Source organism: Lycium ferocissimum, unplaced genomic scaffold (genome assembly GCF_029784015.1).
Source record: "Lycium ferocissimum isolate CSIRO_LF1 unplaced genomic scaffold, AGI_CSIRO_Lferr_CH_V1 ctg5597, whole genome shotgun sequence".
NCBI lineage: Eukaryota > Viridiplantae > Streptophyta > Magnoliopsida > Solanales > Solanaceae > Lycium > Lycium ferocissimum.
The window spans coordinates 25048-42777 of NW_026726039.1; the positions used below are offsets into that span (position 1 = coordinate 25048).

General features: G+C 37.1%; 1 protein-coding gene across 1 annotated transcript; it reads right to left on the bottom strand.

The window, feature by feature from the left end:
* Nucleotides 1-430: 430 nt before the first annotated feature.
* Nucleotides 431-3129, bottom strand: LOC132044944 (LOB domain-containing protein 1-like). Its single transcript, XM_059435481.1, has 2 exons — nt 2878-3129; nt 431-906 (listed from the first exon to the last, which is right to left on the bottom strand). Exons 1-2 carry the CDS (start codon nt 3088-3090, stop codon nt 574-576), a joined length of 546 nt encoding a protein of 181 aa, XP_059291464.1. The 5' UTR covers nt 3091-3129; the 3' UTR covers nt 431-573.
* Nucleotides 3130-17730: the final 14601 nt, after the last annotated feature.

The following is a 17730-nucleotide window of genomic DNA, read 5'->3' on the forward strand; positions in this document are numbered from 1 at the left end:
AATATGGGGTACAATGATCCATCACACCTGGAGGGCAATGAATTGAAAGCAGTTTAGAGAGTTGGTTGTGCAGCCAGAACTGGTGACATCTCAAATTCAGGAGGAGGTTAAGGAAATATTAGGCTAAGTTGTACAAAAAGAGCATATAGTTGTACGCATCTGATCCAGAAGTTAGGCTGGTTTTACTTTCTACATAGTTTGCACTTGCTTTATTACTGATATACAGGTTTTGTTTCAACTGGGAGGCATAAGAGCTTAACACCCTTCCCATGTTGTTGATTCTCTTGTAGTTGTATTGTTCTTTTGTTGGTTATGATAATAGTTCACTTATACTATCAAAAAAAAAAAACAAAAAAAAAATTGCATGCATTATTTTGGTATTTGCAAGAATATCAGATTACTCTGCTTTCTTCAAATTTTTAAGAAGATAGTAGACAATCTCAAAATATATATTCGATTTTTTCGAATACTGCTTTTTTCAAACCATGTCATTGCATTTTTCGACCCCCATTCTCAGGGGAATTATTGTAAACTAATTCTATAGAAGTATTCCAACTTTTTTTATCATCATGTTCAAAGTGGTTCCCAAGCTGCATATACATTGCTGTTTTCCAAAAAAGTGGTGGAATTTCCATAAGCTTGTTGATGATCAGGAGACACAGTACTGCTGTTGTTTTCTTGATTTTGTGTCATTTCCATGCAAATTAATGCCACCAAATTGGCCTTTTGGGTCTGCACATTTAAAATCTCTACTTGAGCCTTGGCAAGGTCTGCTTGAAGCTCACATATTTGCTTCTGCAGCCGGCAAATTGCACCGGCACAACCGTATACTGGATCTCTGATCCTTGCATTTGCCTCGTATACCATGCTATTAACTGCATCTGCTCTTTGATCCTCCGGGAGTTCCTGTAAATATTAGGGCTCGTGCATTTTCTTAGAAATTTTTTATGATCTTATGATGAAGATATGAAGAGATCAATATCCACTCAAAAGTGTTGGACAATAAATTCTAGGTTGATATATTTTCTCCGACCAAATTTATGTGACATTCTTTTTTTTAGTCAATAAAAAAAAAATGATATTTTTCTCTATTATTTAGCAATAATTTAATTTTAAACTTTCCATTTTATCCTTAATGGAACATTATTTATTATTTATAGCCACACAAATATCTATGATTTATTTTGAACCACAAGTTCCAAACATCTTCCGTTCATATTCTTAAACTCCGTGTCCAGTTAAACATCTTCACATAAATTGAGAGGGAGAGAATTTTTTTAAAAGGGAAATGTTTCTCACAATTCAATGACATGAATCTATACATATATATGTGCAGATTCATGCGATTATATTGTAATGAGCCTTGAGCAATGATAACTATTCGTGCGTGTGATTCTCTTTATTTCGGGGACACAATGGAGGCTTTAGTTATGATAATTATACTTTAAAATGAAAAGTATAGACTTTACTCGGTGCAAATAGCTTTAAATCATGGAAAATAAAAGCTGAAGTGTGGAATGTGGAAAAGACTTCCGACTTAAAGGAGTCGCACGACACCTTTGTTTCCTTTTTATATATTTTATTCCAAGAAAAGGGACTAGGGTGCGAGTCAAAGAAAAGAAAATATTGAAAAAGGACAAAAAAATCATTTGAAACCTATTTGGCACAGTACTACTAAAATAACTGATTATGAAATTTTGTAAAAGTTTTTCAGAAGAATAATCTCCAATTATTAATTGAATTAATTGAAAGAAAAAACATTTTTTAAAATTGTGATCCATAATAGTCATAGACATTTAAAGTTAAATTATTTTTAAATAAGAAAGTATGATACTTATTCGTTTCGAGACAGACTAAAAATTACTTTTGAAACAGAAATATTTGGGACAGATAAGGAAAAATAATTAGTAAAATGGAGAGTAATGATGAAATTATTTAGTTCTATAATAAATAATAATTTTTAAAATTTATTGAAGCAAGTAATATGATTTAAAAGGTAAAATAACCATGAGAATAACATTCACCCACATATGAGAAAAGTACGAAAGAAATGACGATTTTCTTGATAAAATACCAAACACATCCTTTTAAGCAATCTCGCAGAAGGGACCAATGAAAATAAGTTTCATAAGTAACTTTTCAAATTCACTGTCTCCTCCTCACCCATCCAACGCCCCCAACCTCCATTCCTTGACCATCCCACCACCCGCCCACCCCCAACCATAGACGAAGCCAGGAATTTAACTTTATGGGTTGTAGATTTTAGAACGACGACTTCAAGTGGTAATAACTGGGTTCTTAATTTAATATTTACACATATTAATGAATTTCTTAACACAAATATACAAATATTGGAGTAAAAGCTACTGGGTACGGCCGAGTCCATATCCGGGCTTGTAACTCCGCCCCTGCCTCCAAACCCTACACCCCACTCCATCTCGCCCTCATAGTGTTTTGTTAGATAACATATAAAAGCTTTTGGCATTTTTTTTTTTTTTTAACTTGCCAAAATTCCAAACACTAGAAAATAATTAGTAAGAAACTCACTTATTTCTAAAAAAATATTTTATTCTTCCTACATACCAAACACACCCATCATCTGTGTAACCAATGGTGGAGCCACATAGAGCCGAGGGGGTTCATCCGAACTCTCGATTTTAAAAAAAAAATCGTTTTTAAAAAAGGTTAAAATTATTTTTTTATGTATATATAGTAGATGTTGAACCCCCTTAGGGTTCTTCGTATGTTTATTTTTTTATATTTTGAATCCCCTCGACGGAAATCCTGACTCCTCCACCATGTGTAAACATATATGAAACCCTTGATTATTATCAAGTAAAGAGAAAATTAGAAAAAAGATGATCATATTCAATATACCTGGAGCATTTTGATGATGTTGCTAGCTCCAAAGACTCTATGAGCAATAGTGAACTTAAGAGGTTCGGTGGGTGGAAAGTATGGTGCCAGCACACATTTATCCACACATCTCCGACGGAGGATCTTGCAAGCTGCGCAAGGAGATACAACCACAGGAGAAGAGTAATGGGAACTTGCAGTTTTGTCACTCATGCATTCCATGTTGGAGGTCATGTTAGTGGAATGGACTATTATTTTATCTGTGGAGGAGATTCTTAGAGTTGTGATTTAGCAAAGGCTTCACACCAATATTATTATATAGAGAGAGAGAGAAGCCAGGGGAATAATTGGGTTTCATCTATTCTAGAATAATGACGTCACCCTGCGTCGTTGGTCTGTTTAATGATGACATCATCGATCGATATTTACTTCTCTATCTCAATAAGAAAAACTTTTAAATTTTGTGGTCTAAAATAACTTGAATATTTGTGTTTTTGTTCATTATTAAAAATTTAAATAAATAAGAAAAACTTTTAAATTTTGTGGTCTAAAATAACTCTTAGATATTTGTGTTGCTCCTAAATCATTCATTAAAGATAAAAGGGGAATTTTAAAGTTAAATTGTTTCTAATTATAAAATAGATATTTTAATATTTTATTTTTATATATAATGAAATTAATATTAACACCTCGTAGCTTAAGGCGAAGGTTTGACTCATAAGATGATAACATAATGAAACCAATATGAGGGTTATAGGAAGTGTTTTGAAAACTAATCAAGTCATAAGAAATGTCTTTGGGCAAAGCAAAGTTGGAAGCCACAACATGTGGGCATGTTTGCAAGTGAGTTTATAGAAGGTCTTACTTCCAATGACCATAACCCCTTTATTTATTAGGAATTTGGGAAAACTTCTGAATGAAAGTTGTAGCCCTTTGAAATACCTTTCCAACGGTATATTATGGGGGTCAAACGGACATCCGTGCAAAGAGTTATGGCCATTTTACTAAAGAGACGTTATGGTCATTTTACCGAAGAGACGTGATTGCAGTCCGTTCACCGATCATGTTATACGAACGGTTATACGGCCCATATAATTTTATACGGACCGTATAACTCGTCCGTACTTCAGGACGCTCCAAACCGACGTTCTGTTCCACCATGATAAAATATGGTCATATTATACGGACCGTATAACTTTATACGGACCGTATAATATGTCCATATAACCTCCGCCTCATTTTTGTATAAATCCAAGTCTGAGTTCTTCTATTTCATTATTCACAATTCCAAGCCCTAGCAACAATCCAAAACATCAAGGTAAGTCAATCAAAACCCTTCCAACTCAATTCTAATATATATATATATCTAATAATCTAAGCAAGAAATCATTGTTCATAAACTAGGGTTTTCAAGAAAACCCATCTCAAGGTTCAAGAATCAAGATTTAGGAAATCTTCTCCAAAATTCAAGTCTTTAATTCAAGATTTTGGAGCATCACTGTGTATGTAGAGTTACTATCTACGTGTGGGAACATCATTGTTCTTCCCCACGCCTCATAATCCATAAACTATGATTCTTTACGAAAACTAGGGTTTCTATACCATGTTCATGATAACCTTAGGTCCATGTCCATGATTATATTATGTATGAATTGTTATAATTCCATCATTGAGTTCTTAATATTTCTTTATGATTATTAAGAATCCGTCCGTAATCCATGAAAATCCATATATCTCATTCCATGGGTTCATGCATGTTTTTAAATAAAAAGTTTATGATATATTATGCTATTTTCAAGAAAATACTATACATGTTTTACAAGTTCATGCAACTCAAGCTATAATTCATGCTAAATACAAGCAAGTTATTTCATGAAACCATGTTACAAGTTATATTCATGAAAATGTTACAAGTTATTTGTGAAATTATGCAAGACAAGTGCAAGTTATTTTACATGTTCATGATTTTAGGGACTATATTATGTTCATGTTTTTGGGAGTTGCTTTAATTACCGAGGAAGGCTCGTATAGCCCGAAACTACGTAGCCACCGTAGGATGAGGATCGCTCCACCCATGTAGGACGATCTCTCATAATGACCCGGATCCTTTCATATTTTATTAAATCTCATGTTCCCCGGCAAGGGTCGAGTGTTCCCCGCGGGACGCACTCCACGTACCCACGTGGTGATATCACATGGATCGGTTATAAGTTATTGCTCTCCCTACTTATGATATTTTTACTCATGATTTATATATATATGTATTCATGTTCATGCTCATAACTCATGTTTCATTTCACGTTCAGTTCTTATCTTTATTACTTTATGTCCCATGTTATTTCATTCGGTTGCTTTACATACCAAAAGACATTCAATGTGCCGACGTCCCTTTTATTTCCCGGGGCTCGCATTTCACGACGCAGTACGTATATGTGACGACGCATCCGCTCGCAGGATTTGCTCGTATCGCTTATTAGTGAGCCCCATCTCATTCGGGGTTTAGTCGTTATCTTTATTTTATGATTAGTCATGCATTTAAAGGTATCCGGGGGCCTTGTCCAGCAAGTACGTTTTTCGGTCAAGATTCATGATTAGAGGTTTCATAGACTAGTTAGTTTAGTTATGTTAGACATGCAAGGTATTTAGCCATTTTGGCTCAATTCGTGTTATTTCCGCATTTATGATTTAAACAAGTATTTCATTAAATTATTATGACATCTCATGTTTTATAAAAGCTCATCACGTTCATGCTATATTTCCGCTCATGTATGCCTCATGATGATTCAAAGCAAGCCATGTGGTTCGCTCGGTCACACGCAAGATGGCACCGAGTGCCGTGTTTCGCCCTGTGCCATGGTTCGGGCGTGACAAAGCTTGGTATCGAGCCTAGGTTCAAGTGTCTTAGGGAGTCTATGAAACCGTGTCCAGTGGGGTCACTTTTATATGTGTGTGCGCGCCACACATATAAACGGTTGACCACCAAGACATTTAAGATTGTCTCACTTCTTTCAACTCTAGATTGTGCAATAGAGCTGTGTTCTCAGAAATCACTCGAACTCATGTGTTGTTTCCCATTCTACCGAATACGCCTAGTCTCAATGGATGAGGAAGACGTAAACTAATCATTATCGATGTGTTGCTTTCAGATAGAGTTATCAGGAGTTATTCTGACTCGTGCGCATTGCATTCTTTCAGAAAATGTCTACTAAGAGAAAGGCAACTTCGAGCCCGAGGGCTACCATTGATGCGACCCCAGAGACGAACTCTCAGACTCCGAGAGTTCTAATTTTTCAATCTCGCGACTGTAGGTCATCAGAACCTGCTTCAAGTACCACTAATGTCCCGACTTACCAATGTGAGGAAAGAGGGGTTTTCATAATCCTATTTGCGCAAGTGCAATAAGAGACATCAAGGGGTGTGTCGCTATGGCACCCATAGAAGGGTCACTATCTGAGAGATTGCCCACAAGTGAAACAGGATAACAAAGGTTTTTCGCACCCCATTTGCAGTAGGTGTGGAAAAAGACATGCAGGAGTGTGTAGGATGGGTTCGGATGTGTGTTATAATTGTGGTCTCCAAGGCCACGTGCAAAGAGAATGCCCTTCAGTCAAGTACAATAGTAACACTAAGAGTGGTGGTGCAATTCGTTCCCCCAGACCAGGCATAGCCAATTCAACAACACCGTTCGCAGCCCGTAGTACTCGAACACTAGCAGACCAAGGCACTGATAGGGATGGAGTATTAGGATTAAGTGGGGATCAAGCACGTTATCATGATATGGTAGATCGCCAGGACTCCAATGTGCCGTCACATATGTCATAGGTATGCCAATAATTTTCCCTCTTTGTCATATATAGAGATATTATGCCCTAGATCTATTATGTCTTATGTGGTTATTGTGCAGTTGATAGTCCAGATTTAAGACCCTACAAGGTAATATGTTATGAAGTTAACCACGAGCAGATGATATTAAATTTCTAGGGATAGTTTTAGATTATTTAAGCTTATTCAAATCAGACCTAGAGAGTATGACGTTAGTAAGTTACTACAAGAAGCAAATATTACTATAAGATAAAAAGATATGACAGTTCCTTCTTAGGGTTATGTTATTAAGTATTTTATCCCTGATGTGTATAGTATGGTATAATTTTGAAAGTGGGGGTTAGTTGTTCCAATTTCTCGTTTGAGACAGATGAAATTTCCCTAAGTGTGATCTATGTCTATAGTTCAGAAAGATAGTATACAATCCAAGAATAGAGTCAGATGAGGAGGAAAAGTTAGAAATAACCTTATGTTTCGCTTTAGTACTCAGAGAAGAATTAGAGAATATGATACTAGCAAGTGGTAACAGAAGCTTAGTAAATAAGTTTGAGTAGATACAGTGAATTAGAAAATTTCAGCAGAGTTAGTAGAAGTATGATTTGAGTTACTTAGTCAAGTTAATACTAGTGAGTGGGCAACCGTCTAAATACACCGAAGGCGCGTTAGAACCCAAAGGGTTTAAGTTAAATTCGAGGTATAGACATGGGTAAAAGAATAAAATCATCTAAGCAGTAAGAGAGCAAGCTACGGAAGAAGAGCCTTTAAGAATTATCGAAAAGAGTTTTCCCAAGACTCGACAAAGCCGGGTTATGCCGGTTATGTACATTAGAAACCCATTCATTTAAGTAATCCAATTTTCCTACTAAGTAAGACTTGCTTGAAGTAAGCTAAATAAATGAGTCGTCAGTATTTTAGAGGAAATTAGCGGAACCACTAGATGACCACTTATCGCTAACTTAAGGGATCCACAGGCTTTAGACGTCTACTTTTAAGCTAAGGGGGAGATAATATGATAAGGTGTCGATATAGATGTTGTGTTTCGTAAGTTGATAGACATCAGAGGATAATGTCAGAGGATCACAGTTTTATGTAGCTAAGATAAAGTGTGTGGAATTCGTCTTTTGTCATGTCGCTGCGATCAAGTTTTAGGGCGAATAAAAGGTTTAGGAGTGTAACGTTTCCAATTCCAGCATAATCCATGCACTATGTAGTACCATTGCCCAAACGTACCCTACACATGTATAGCATACCTATCTTATGCCCTTGTTAAAACTTTACACTCCATGTTTAAGATACAAGAATTAAGACTCCATACGATAGTAAGCTATGCAAGGGAATGTTCTTTCACGTTACTCACATCAGGTTGTACTCATGTCCAAGGTTAAAGACCGCATTCATGTCTCAAGTATCTATCGTGCTTTTATACCCATGACCACGTTCTAGCTTCTAAGTGCTTTTCGAATATGATGTTGATTTTGATAATGATTGGGGAGAAGGTAACACAATAGTTTAAAGACTAAGAATCCTATGGAATGCCCACCTGGTCCTTGAACAAGGGAAAAATGCCTTAGGTAAATGATTTATTTCAACTCCAAAGATATGCTACCTACGGTCTCACGTACTCATGCCCACGACCGACTTCTTTGAGCATCCACATATAGAAATAGCATAACAGTGGGGTTGGTAGGTAATGATAAGAGTAAGTCAAGATGGATGTCCTACCCACGATTCTACGTAACTCATGCTTATGTTCCTCGGCTCTATCGTTTTAAAGCAGCTCGCAGCTTGGCACAAAGAATGCCATTTTCTTTTCCGAAGTACTTATGCCCTGTTTAAGTTCAAGATGACTTTCTACTTATGCCTTAGTCTTACTTCAATACTCATGAACTCAGGTCCATACGCCATGGTATGTAGGTACTCATATAAATGCTATATTTTTCATGGTCCCATGCCCCATGTCATGCTATTCACGTTTCATGCCGTATGAATAATGTTCCCATGCACGCATGTTCCACGTTACGTCCTCCATGTACAATGCACCATGTCATGTCTCGTTCTCTAAAGTAAAGTATCTTATATGAATAGTACCAATAATTCATTTTCTCTCAGTCCTCTATAATTCGCTCACGAGAATGAGCAAGATGATCTAAGGTATTCATAATTATGATTAACAGCTAGCAAGATAATCAGAAGTAAGGTGCATTCCTATATTCAAATAGATATCTTTTCATGTACCCTATGGTACTTATCTCGGGAGTGTTCTACTCAGATTCGACGTATTCATGTCATGCCTATGCTAGAGATTTATGAACACCTATGTTAGGATCATATTCTTGTTATATGACTCAAGTCTATCGCATTCACATCGAGTTGCGCTTGCATTCAAAGCCTAAGTCATACTCCAATCTCATATTACTATAGTGACATACGAACGTCTGTGATTAAGTCTCTAAGTATCCAAATCCTGCCCGCGCTTAGTATTCAACCTCATGTTGTAACAATCATGTTTTCAACATTCAGATCCCGTTTTACGATATCCATTTTCATACGTATTCGTATCTCATGACAGTTTAGCACTCATGTATTCATGTCATCTAGTCTTCGTGTATTTATGTCCCACGTCATGCATCTCACGCCCAGGTAATGATGTCATGTTCATGCCTATTTCCAGTACTCATGTCATTCATGCCTACGCATTTCTTCCAAACCCCATGTATAGTAATCATGTAATCATTCAGCCAATAATCATGTGTTCAGGCCAGCCCAGTATTCATGTTAGCCACATTCAAGATTCAGTAATTAAGATTATGCCACATCATACATATTAAGATACCCTGTGAGGTTTATGTTGATACTTTAGTTAGTTGATAGGCGTTTGAGAAATGTCATGAGAGTTCGAATTACGAAGGAAGTCCTGCCATAATTTTCGTAAATTCTAGAGTTAGTAGTAACTCTTAATCATTATTTATGAATCGAGGACAATGGTTTCATGATTCTAGTTCATGTAGGTGCTACTCAGTTTCATGTTCCTATGTACATGTTTATATGTAATCATGTATTCAGTTCTCATGATCCATGACCATGTTTTCATGTAATCATGTCAAGCTCTTATGTTTCATGTCATGTTTCCTTCACGTTCATGTATTCAAGCCATGTCCAGCCATATTCTTAACCATGACCCATCATTCGAGGACGAATGATCCCAAGGGGGAGATATTGTAACACCTCGTAGCTTAAGGCAAAGGTTTGACTCATAAGATGATAACATAATAAAACCAATATGAAAGTTATAGGAAGTATTTTGAAAACTAATCAAGTCATAAGAAATGTCTTTGGGCAAAGCAAAGCTGGAAGCCACTCTACGGGGCATGTTTGCAAGTGAGTTTACAGAAGGTCTTACTTCCAATGACCATAACCCCTTTATTTATTAGGGATTTGGGAAAACTTCCTGAATGAAAGTTGTAGCCCTTTGAAATGTCTTTCCAACGGTATATTATGGGGGTCAAACGGACATCTGTGCAAAGAGTTATGGCCATTTTACTGAAGAGACGCAGTGCTGTCCGTTCACTGATCATGTTATACGAACTGGTTATACGGCCCATATAATTTTATACGGACCGTATAACTTGTCCGTACTTCAGGACGCTCCAAACCGACGTTCTGTTCCACCATGATAAAATATGGTCATATTATACGGACCGTATAACTTTATACGGACCGTATAATATGTCCATATAACCTCCGCCTCATTTTTGTATAAATCCAAGTCTTGAGTTCTTCTATTTCATTATTCACAATTCCAAGCCCTAGCAACAATCCAAAACATCAAGATAAGTCAATCAAAACCCTTCCAACTCATATATATATATATATATATATATATATATATATATATATATATATATATATATATATATATATATATATATATAAACTATCTAAGCAAGGGTTTTCAAGAAAACCCATCTCAAGGTTCAAGAATCATGATTTAGGAAATCTTCTCCAAAATTCAAGTCTTTAATTTAAGATCTTGGAGCATTACCAGGTATGTAGAGTTACTATCTACGTGCGGGAACATCATTGTTCTTCCCCACGCCTCAAAATCCATAAATTATGATTCTCTACTAAAACTAGGGTTTCTATACCATGTTATGATAACCCTAGGTCCATGTCCATGATTATATTATGTATGAATTGTTATAATTCCATCATTGAGTTCTTAATATTTCTTTATGATTATTAAGAATCGTCCGTAATCCATGAAAATCCATATATCTCATTCCATGGGTTCATGCATGCTAGTTTATGATATATTATGCTATTTTCAAGAAAATACTATACATGTTTTACAAGTTCATGCAATACAAGCTATAATTCATGATATCCATGTACAAGCAAGTTATATTCATGAAAACTATGGGCAGCAAGTGCCACTTATTTTACATGTTCATGATTTTGGGACTTGCTTTAATTACCGAGGAAGGCTTCAGATAGCCTGAAACTACGTAGCCACCGTAGGATGAGGATCGCTCCACCCATTTCCGGACGATCTCTCATAATGACACCGGATCCTTTCATATTTTATTAAATCTCATGTTCCACAGGGCAAGGATCGAGTGTTCCGCGAGGACGCAAGCACGCACCATGGATCGCTTATAAGTTATTGCTTCCTACTTATGATATTTTTACTCATGATTTATATATATATGTATTCACGTTCATGCTCATAACATGTTGTTTCGGTTTCACGTTCGATTCTTATCTTTATTACTTTATGTCCCATGTTATTTCATTCGGTTGCTTTACATACCAAAGACATTCAATGTCTTCGACGTCCCTTTATTTCCGGGGCCCGCATTTCACGACGCAGTACGTCTACGGACGACCGCATCCGCTCGCAGACGACATTCGTATCGCTTATTGGTGAGCCCCATCTCATTCGGGGTTTAGTCAAATTTATCTTTATTTCTTGGTCATGCATTTAAAGGTGTGCTGGAGGGCCTTATCCCAGCAAGTACATTTTTCAGTCAAGATTCATGATTAGAGGTTTCATAGACTAGTCAGTTTAGTCATGTTAGACATGCAAGGTATTTGGCCATCTTTGGCTCACCTCGTGTTATTTCCGCATTTATGATTTAAACAAGTATTTCATTAAATTATTATGACATCTCATGTTTTATAAAAGCTCATTACGTTCATGCTATACTTCCGCTCATGTATGCCTCATGATGATTCAGCAAGCCATGTGGTTCGCTCGGTCACATGCAGTATGGCACCGAGTGCCGTGTTTCGCCCAGGCCATGGTTCGGGGCGTGACAAGGGCCAAGCAAAGACTTTGTCCATATATCAGCCAGTTGACCTATTGATGGGAACAAATGCAAAGAAATCAGTCCAGAATGCAGACAATATCAAACAAAATGACAGCAATCGCAATGTGTTTGGTACGTTCAAGAAAAACAGGGTTCCTGGCTATCACAATAAACAGGGACAGTTTGAGAATAACTAAACCAAGATCACCCAGAATGCGCACAAGCCAAGAAACCTTACCTACAAGCTTCCTTAAGGCCCTCTATAAAATCAGCCTCAGCTGAAGATAAAGAAATTGTAGGCTGCCTCTTACTTTTCCAAGAAATAGGGCAAGAACCAAGTGTAAAAAAATAACCAGTGACAGATCTCCAATATTGAGCATATGCAGCCCAATCTAAATCAGAGTAAGCCATCAGAGAAAAATCAGGAGAATTACATAGAAGAATCCCTCGTATAGGAGCATTTAATAAGTATCTCATGACATGTACAGCAGCAAACATATGTGGAACTTGAGGAGCTTGTAGAAACTGACTTAAATGTTGTACTAAGAAGGCATGCAATATCAGGTCTTGTGTGTTGGAGGAAATTCAATTTACCAACCAACCTCCTATAGGTGGAAGCATCAGTTAAAGGAGCCCTCATGTCAGACAACAACTTAGTTGAAGAATCAAGAGAAGCAACAACTGAGGAGAGTTGGTTACAATGAAATTCTTCTAGCAAATCAAGTGCGAATTTCTATGGACTCATAAGATAACCTTGAGGACCCTTGACAACCTCTAAACCCAGAAAATAGTGAAGATGACTCAAATCCTTGATTTTGAAAGTATCATCCATAAAATGTTTCAAACTGTCCAATTCAATAATGTCATCCCCAGCAAGAAGGATGTCATCAACATAGATTGCTAAAACAGTGAAAAAACAATCAGAAGATTTTGTGAACAAAGAGTAGTGATTCTTGCTGGAAATGTAACCCCTAGAAAGTAGAGCTTTAGACAATTTGAAAAACCACTGTCTAAAAGCGTATTGCAGACCATATAATGACTTCTTCAATCTGCATACCAGTGGAGTAAATGAAGAAGAAGGAGTTGTAGAAGTAAATTGGAGACCAAGAGGAACCGTCATATACACTTCTTCATGGAGATCACCATGAAGGAATACATTATTGACATCCAGTTGATAAATTGTCCAATTTCTTTTAGCAGGAATAGAAATGAGGCATTTGATAGTGGTAAACTTCACAACGAGATAGAATGTCTCAGTATAGTCAATCCCCTCCTTTTGTGTATCACCCCTAGTCACTTACTATATCTTTCAATGGAGCCATCTGATTTTTGTTTTATCTTGTATACCCATTTACATCAAATAGGCTTCTTGTGAGAAGAAAGGGGAATAATTTCCCAAGTATTGTTGGACTCAAGAGCAGCAAACTCTTTGAGCATAGCCTCTTGCCAGGCAGGATTAGATGTTGCCTGATGAAAAGACTGAGGCTCATGCATGCATATCTTAGCAGCAAACACCTTTGAAGAAGGGAAAAAAGCAGGAAGGGAAGAAAGAATAGAGGAGCAGGTGTAATCATTAAAGTGGGCAGGTCTAGTATGAACTCTTGAGGGCTGCCTAGTTGGAAACACATGTTAAATAGGAAAAACAGGAGGAGACACATGAGGTGTAGGAGGTGAAACAACGGCAAGAGATTGGAAGGAGGATCGGGAGGAACAATCGGAGAGATAGTTAAGGAAGGAGAAGGATCATCAGTTTGGAAGAAAGTAGAAGGAGGAGGAGGAGGAAACATAGGAAGGGAAGGAGAGGTGTAAGGAAAAATATGTGTCATGAAATACTACATTCCTTGAAAAAATATAGAATGATTAGATAAACTTAAAGAGTTTGTATCCTTTCTTGCCTAAAGGATACCCCCAAGAAAACACTAGAGATGGGCCTAGGCTGAAATTTGTCCCTCCCAGATTTAGGTGTAGTGGCATAACAAAAACACCCAAAATAACCTAGGTAAGCATAAGTTGGAGAATCACTACTAAAAAACAGTCAAAAACCGACGGCCCGCGTTAGTTTTTTAATGAAACCAACAGAAAATTGACGTAACACGGTCCGTCAGAATACACAGTATCGCTTTTCAAAAAATCGATGAACTGCATACTTTTTTTTGCGACGGACAGTGCCGAATACGACGTCTGTCGGTTTTAAATCCAAGAATAAAAAATATTATAAAAAATCGACAGACGGCGTCGGTTTTTTTCCCTTCAATATTTTATAGTTTAAAAGAAATAATATAAATTTATTAAAAACCGACGGACTGTGTCGGTTATATATTTAATTTATAATTTTTTTTAGAGAATCGACGCAGTCTGTCAATTTTTTGCAAAAAATCAGCATCTAATTGCTGCATTTTCTGCAGCCACACCTGCATAAAACCAACACAATAAACAAGCTCAAAACCAGCACTAAAATGCTGCCTAATCAATTCTAAAAGAGCTACAACACAAAAAATCACCGTAAGTAACAATGAAACACACCAAACACTATCTAAACACATCAAATACGATCTAAAAAGACCTTAAAGTTCAAAATATTCAAATGATTCCACCAAAAGTTCCATTAACTAGTTCTACATAGTTTTGACATAAGTCCATAAAGTATAAAACATAAGTCCATTATGAAATCAAACTAATGCAACTCTTCATCTGGTGTCAGGGCTACGTAATCACCATCCTCCTCATCTTCTGGTTCGGAGACAGGGGAAGAAGGGAACACACCAAATCATCCACATGAAATGTGGCTTTTAACTTGTGCCTGGAGTGATTCAAGTTTCGTTTTCAACATCCTACTTTTCCCAACTCTTTGTACCTCGGTCTGCGCTAATTTTCGATTAAGTTCTTCAATTTGTTGTGCCATAGCTGCGACCTGAACACCATCAACTCTCTCAGCTTGTTGAAAATACCCTTCACCTCGCAATCCTGACTGAATGTGACATAAGTTGTTCCTTGGGCCTGGACCGTACGCTCTACCCTTTTGTATTCCCCCAAATGCTCTATTCCAAAATTCTATCCCTAATTCCGATGGAGGACAGCTCGGCTGGCCTTCAGGCTAAGTTTGGTTGTACTGATCCACTTCTTGCATAAATTGATTTTGTACATTTAAAAATAAAAGTTAGTATATAAAGAATATATCATAATAGACTTATATAGCTACTTAAATAATAAAATTATCACTTACATAAGAATTCTCAGCCCTCTTTCTCGACCCATTCAATTGGATCCGACTCTGACTTCTTTTTATTTTTTTGTGTGGGTCTTTAGGAATAGCTCATCATGAGTCGGCATCTATCTCATAGCATTTTTCTACAAAAAAAAGTGAAAGATAGAATTAATAACTCAATAATGACATATTGATGGTAGGTAAGTTTAAAAGTACAAAACTACTTACCATTGTCTTAGCCACGTGCCCTTGACTTCTTGCACCTGTAGTGTGCAAAGAGCCACCTTTCTGGGATGCATGGGCAACCTTTGCCTACTTAGACTTAGCGATAAACTCAAGATTTCGCCAATATACCTTAAGTTGCTCCCACTGTCTATCAGTTAGCCCTTTGGGCTTCTTCATATGCTTTCTAGCCCTCAAAATCCAGTCAGACAACCTTGCACTCCCGTTCTTCTCAGAGTTCACAGCAACCCTTACATTGTGTATTGGCTCCCATGTACACAACATCTGCAAATCAAATGGCTAATGTTAGATGATATATAAAAATAAATTCACGTTATGAAATGTATAATAAGAGGCATACATTAAACTCTCTAAACATAGCCTGTCGAGTATCATATGGAATTTCACCCTATGTAGTATAAAACTGATTGCCATAAAGCCTTCGAACAACATCCAGTATGGCTTTTGTAGTTTTGTGGTCTGGATAGTACCTGTAGTTAAAAATTTCAACGCATAAAAGATTAAGATGAAAAAACTTCAGGAAAACTTAATAAAAGACAATCTTACCTAGGTCCCTTAGGCACGATGAAAACTCGACCCATCGAATTTGTATCTCCCGACTGTAGACCATGATTTTCTGGCGCCGGTGCAGGTGTAGGAGGACGGGTCTGAGACTGGATCAGAGTTGGTGTTGATGGTTATGACTCAGGCTCAGAGTTCCTATCTCCAAGGATCAAATTAGATAGACTGGGAGATATACCACATGGAGAAGGAGAAGGAGATAAAGTGGCCGATGTGGACGGAGAGAAGACTCGTGGTGGGCAATACATAGGTGTAGGTATAAAAGCAGGATGGGTAAATGAAGGCGGTTGAGGTGGTGCCGCCTGGAAGACCCATTGACAAGACTGGTGCTGCATAGTAGAACCTAGCATAAAAATAAAAAAAAATAAAAAATAAAATAAAAAAAAGAGGCGGAGTAGAGTGCATATATGGAGTGGAGGGAATGGACTGGCTAGTGGTAGCATCAGGATCTACAGGTCTCTTATCTTTTTTCTTACCAGTACATAGACCTCTACCTCTACCTTGATCATTACCACCTGATGATATCTGCATACAAATTTACGTTAGTATAAAAGGACCAATATAATAAACAAAAGAGCTAATATAATAAACAAGTACAGAAAGCTAATTACATTAGAATAAAAAATTAATAAGTATAGAATTGTTTCATTAGAAATTATAGAATAAACAAGCATGCAACTAGTCATCCCCCCCGTCATCCTTTCACTCAGATGATTCTTTCCCATCGTTGTTTCATGTCCGTCGGTCGATTCTTCCTCAACATTTTGTACGACAGTTACCACATTTTCGCCAACTTCTTCTAATATGTGTTGAGGATATTCCAGATTATTTTCTAACTCTGTGTCTACCATTTGCTGAACAACTAGTACATCATTTTGGTACGGACTGGAGAGTTGGGGTCTGGGTATCTGTATCCCTGCCTCGGACTAAGTGATAAATATACCCCTTGACAATCATTTTTCTATCTTTGAGATAGGAGATAAATCTATCCCTGGGTGCTCTTTGAATTACCCTTACATTCTATGACTGGTTCATTAGGAAACTCAAATCTTACTATTTTGGTTCTACAACCCATTGTGTCATAACATGAAGCTAACCAATCTATACCCATGATTACATCAAAGTCTGCTATTTTCAATTCTGCTAAGTCAGCTATGGTTCTGCGGTGATAGACTAAAACTGGGTAACCCCTATAAATACGCTATAACTGACTCTCTAACTGGAGTGGACACCTCAAGGGTTCATACAACTTTTCTGGTTCTATCCCAAATTTCTTAGCAATAAATGGGGTTACATAAGATAGAGTGGATCCTGGGTCAATAAGGGTATAAACGTCGAAAGTGAAAACTGTTAGTGTACCTGTGACAACATCTGCACGTGCCTCTGTATCCCGATGATCTGCTAAAGCATATAAGAGGTTCCGACCTCCGCCTGCATTGCAAGACTTAGCTACACCATGCCCTGAATGGGCTTGAGAATTTTGGTGAGCTGATGAATTAGTGGACTGTCACGACCCATATTAGGATAGCGCGAGCACCTACCATGCCCACCTCAGTAGGCGAACCCTCAACCCAACAGAAAAACATTTAAAAGTAAGAAACGAAATTTAATAATCTCTCAAGAAATATAATAATCGAAAAATGGAAGTCAACCAATATATTTAAACAAAATAGCGGGAGTGTTTACAATGATTAAATAAATATAATGACTCATTCCCATTACCTGGTCTAAACT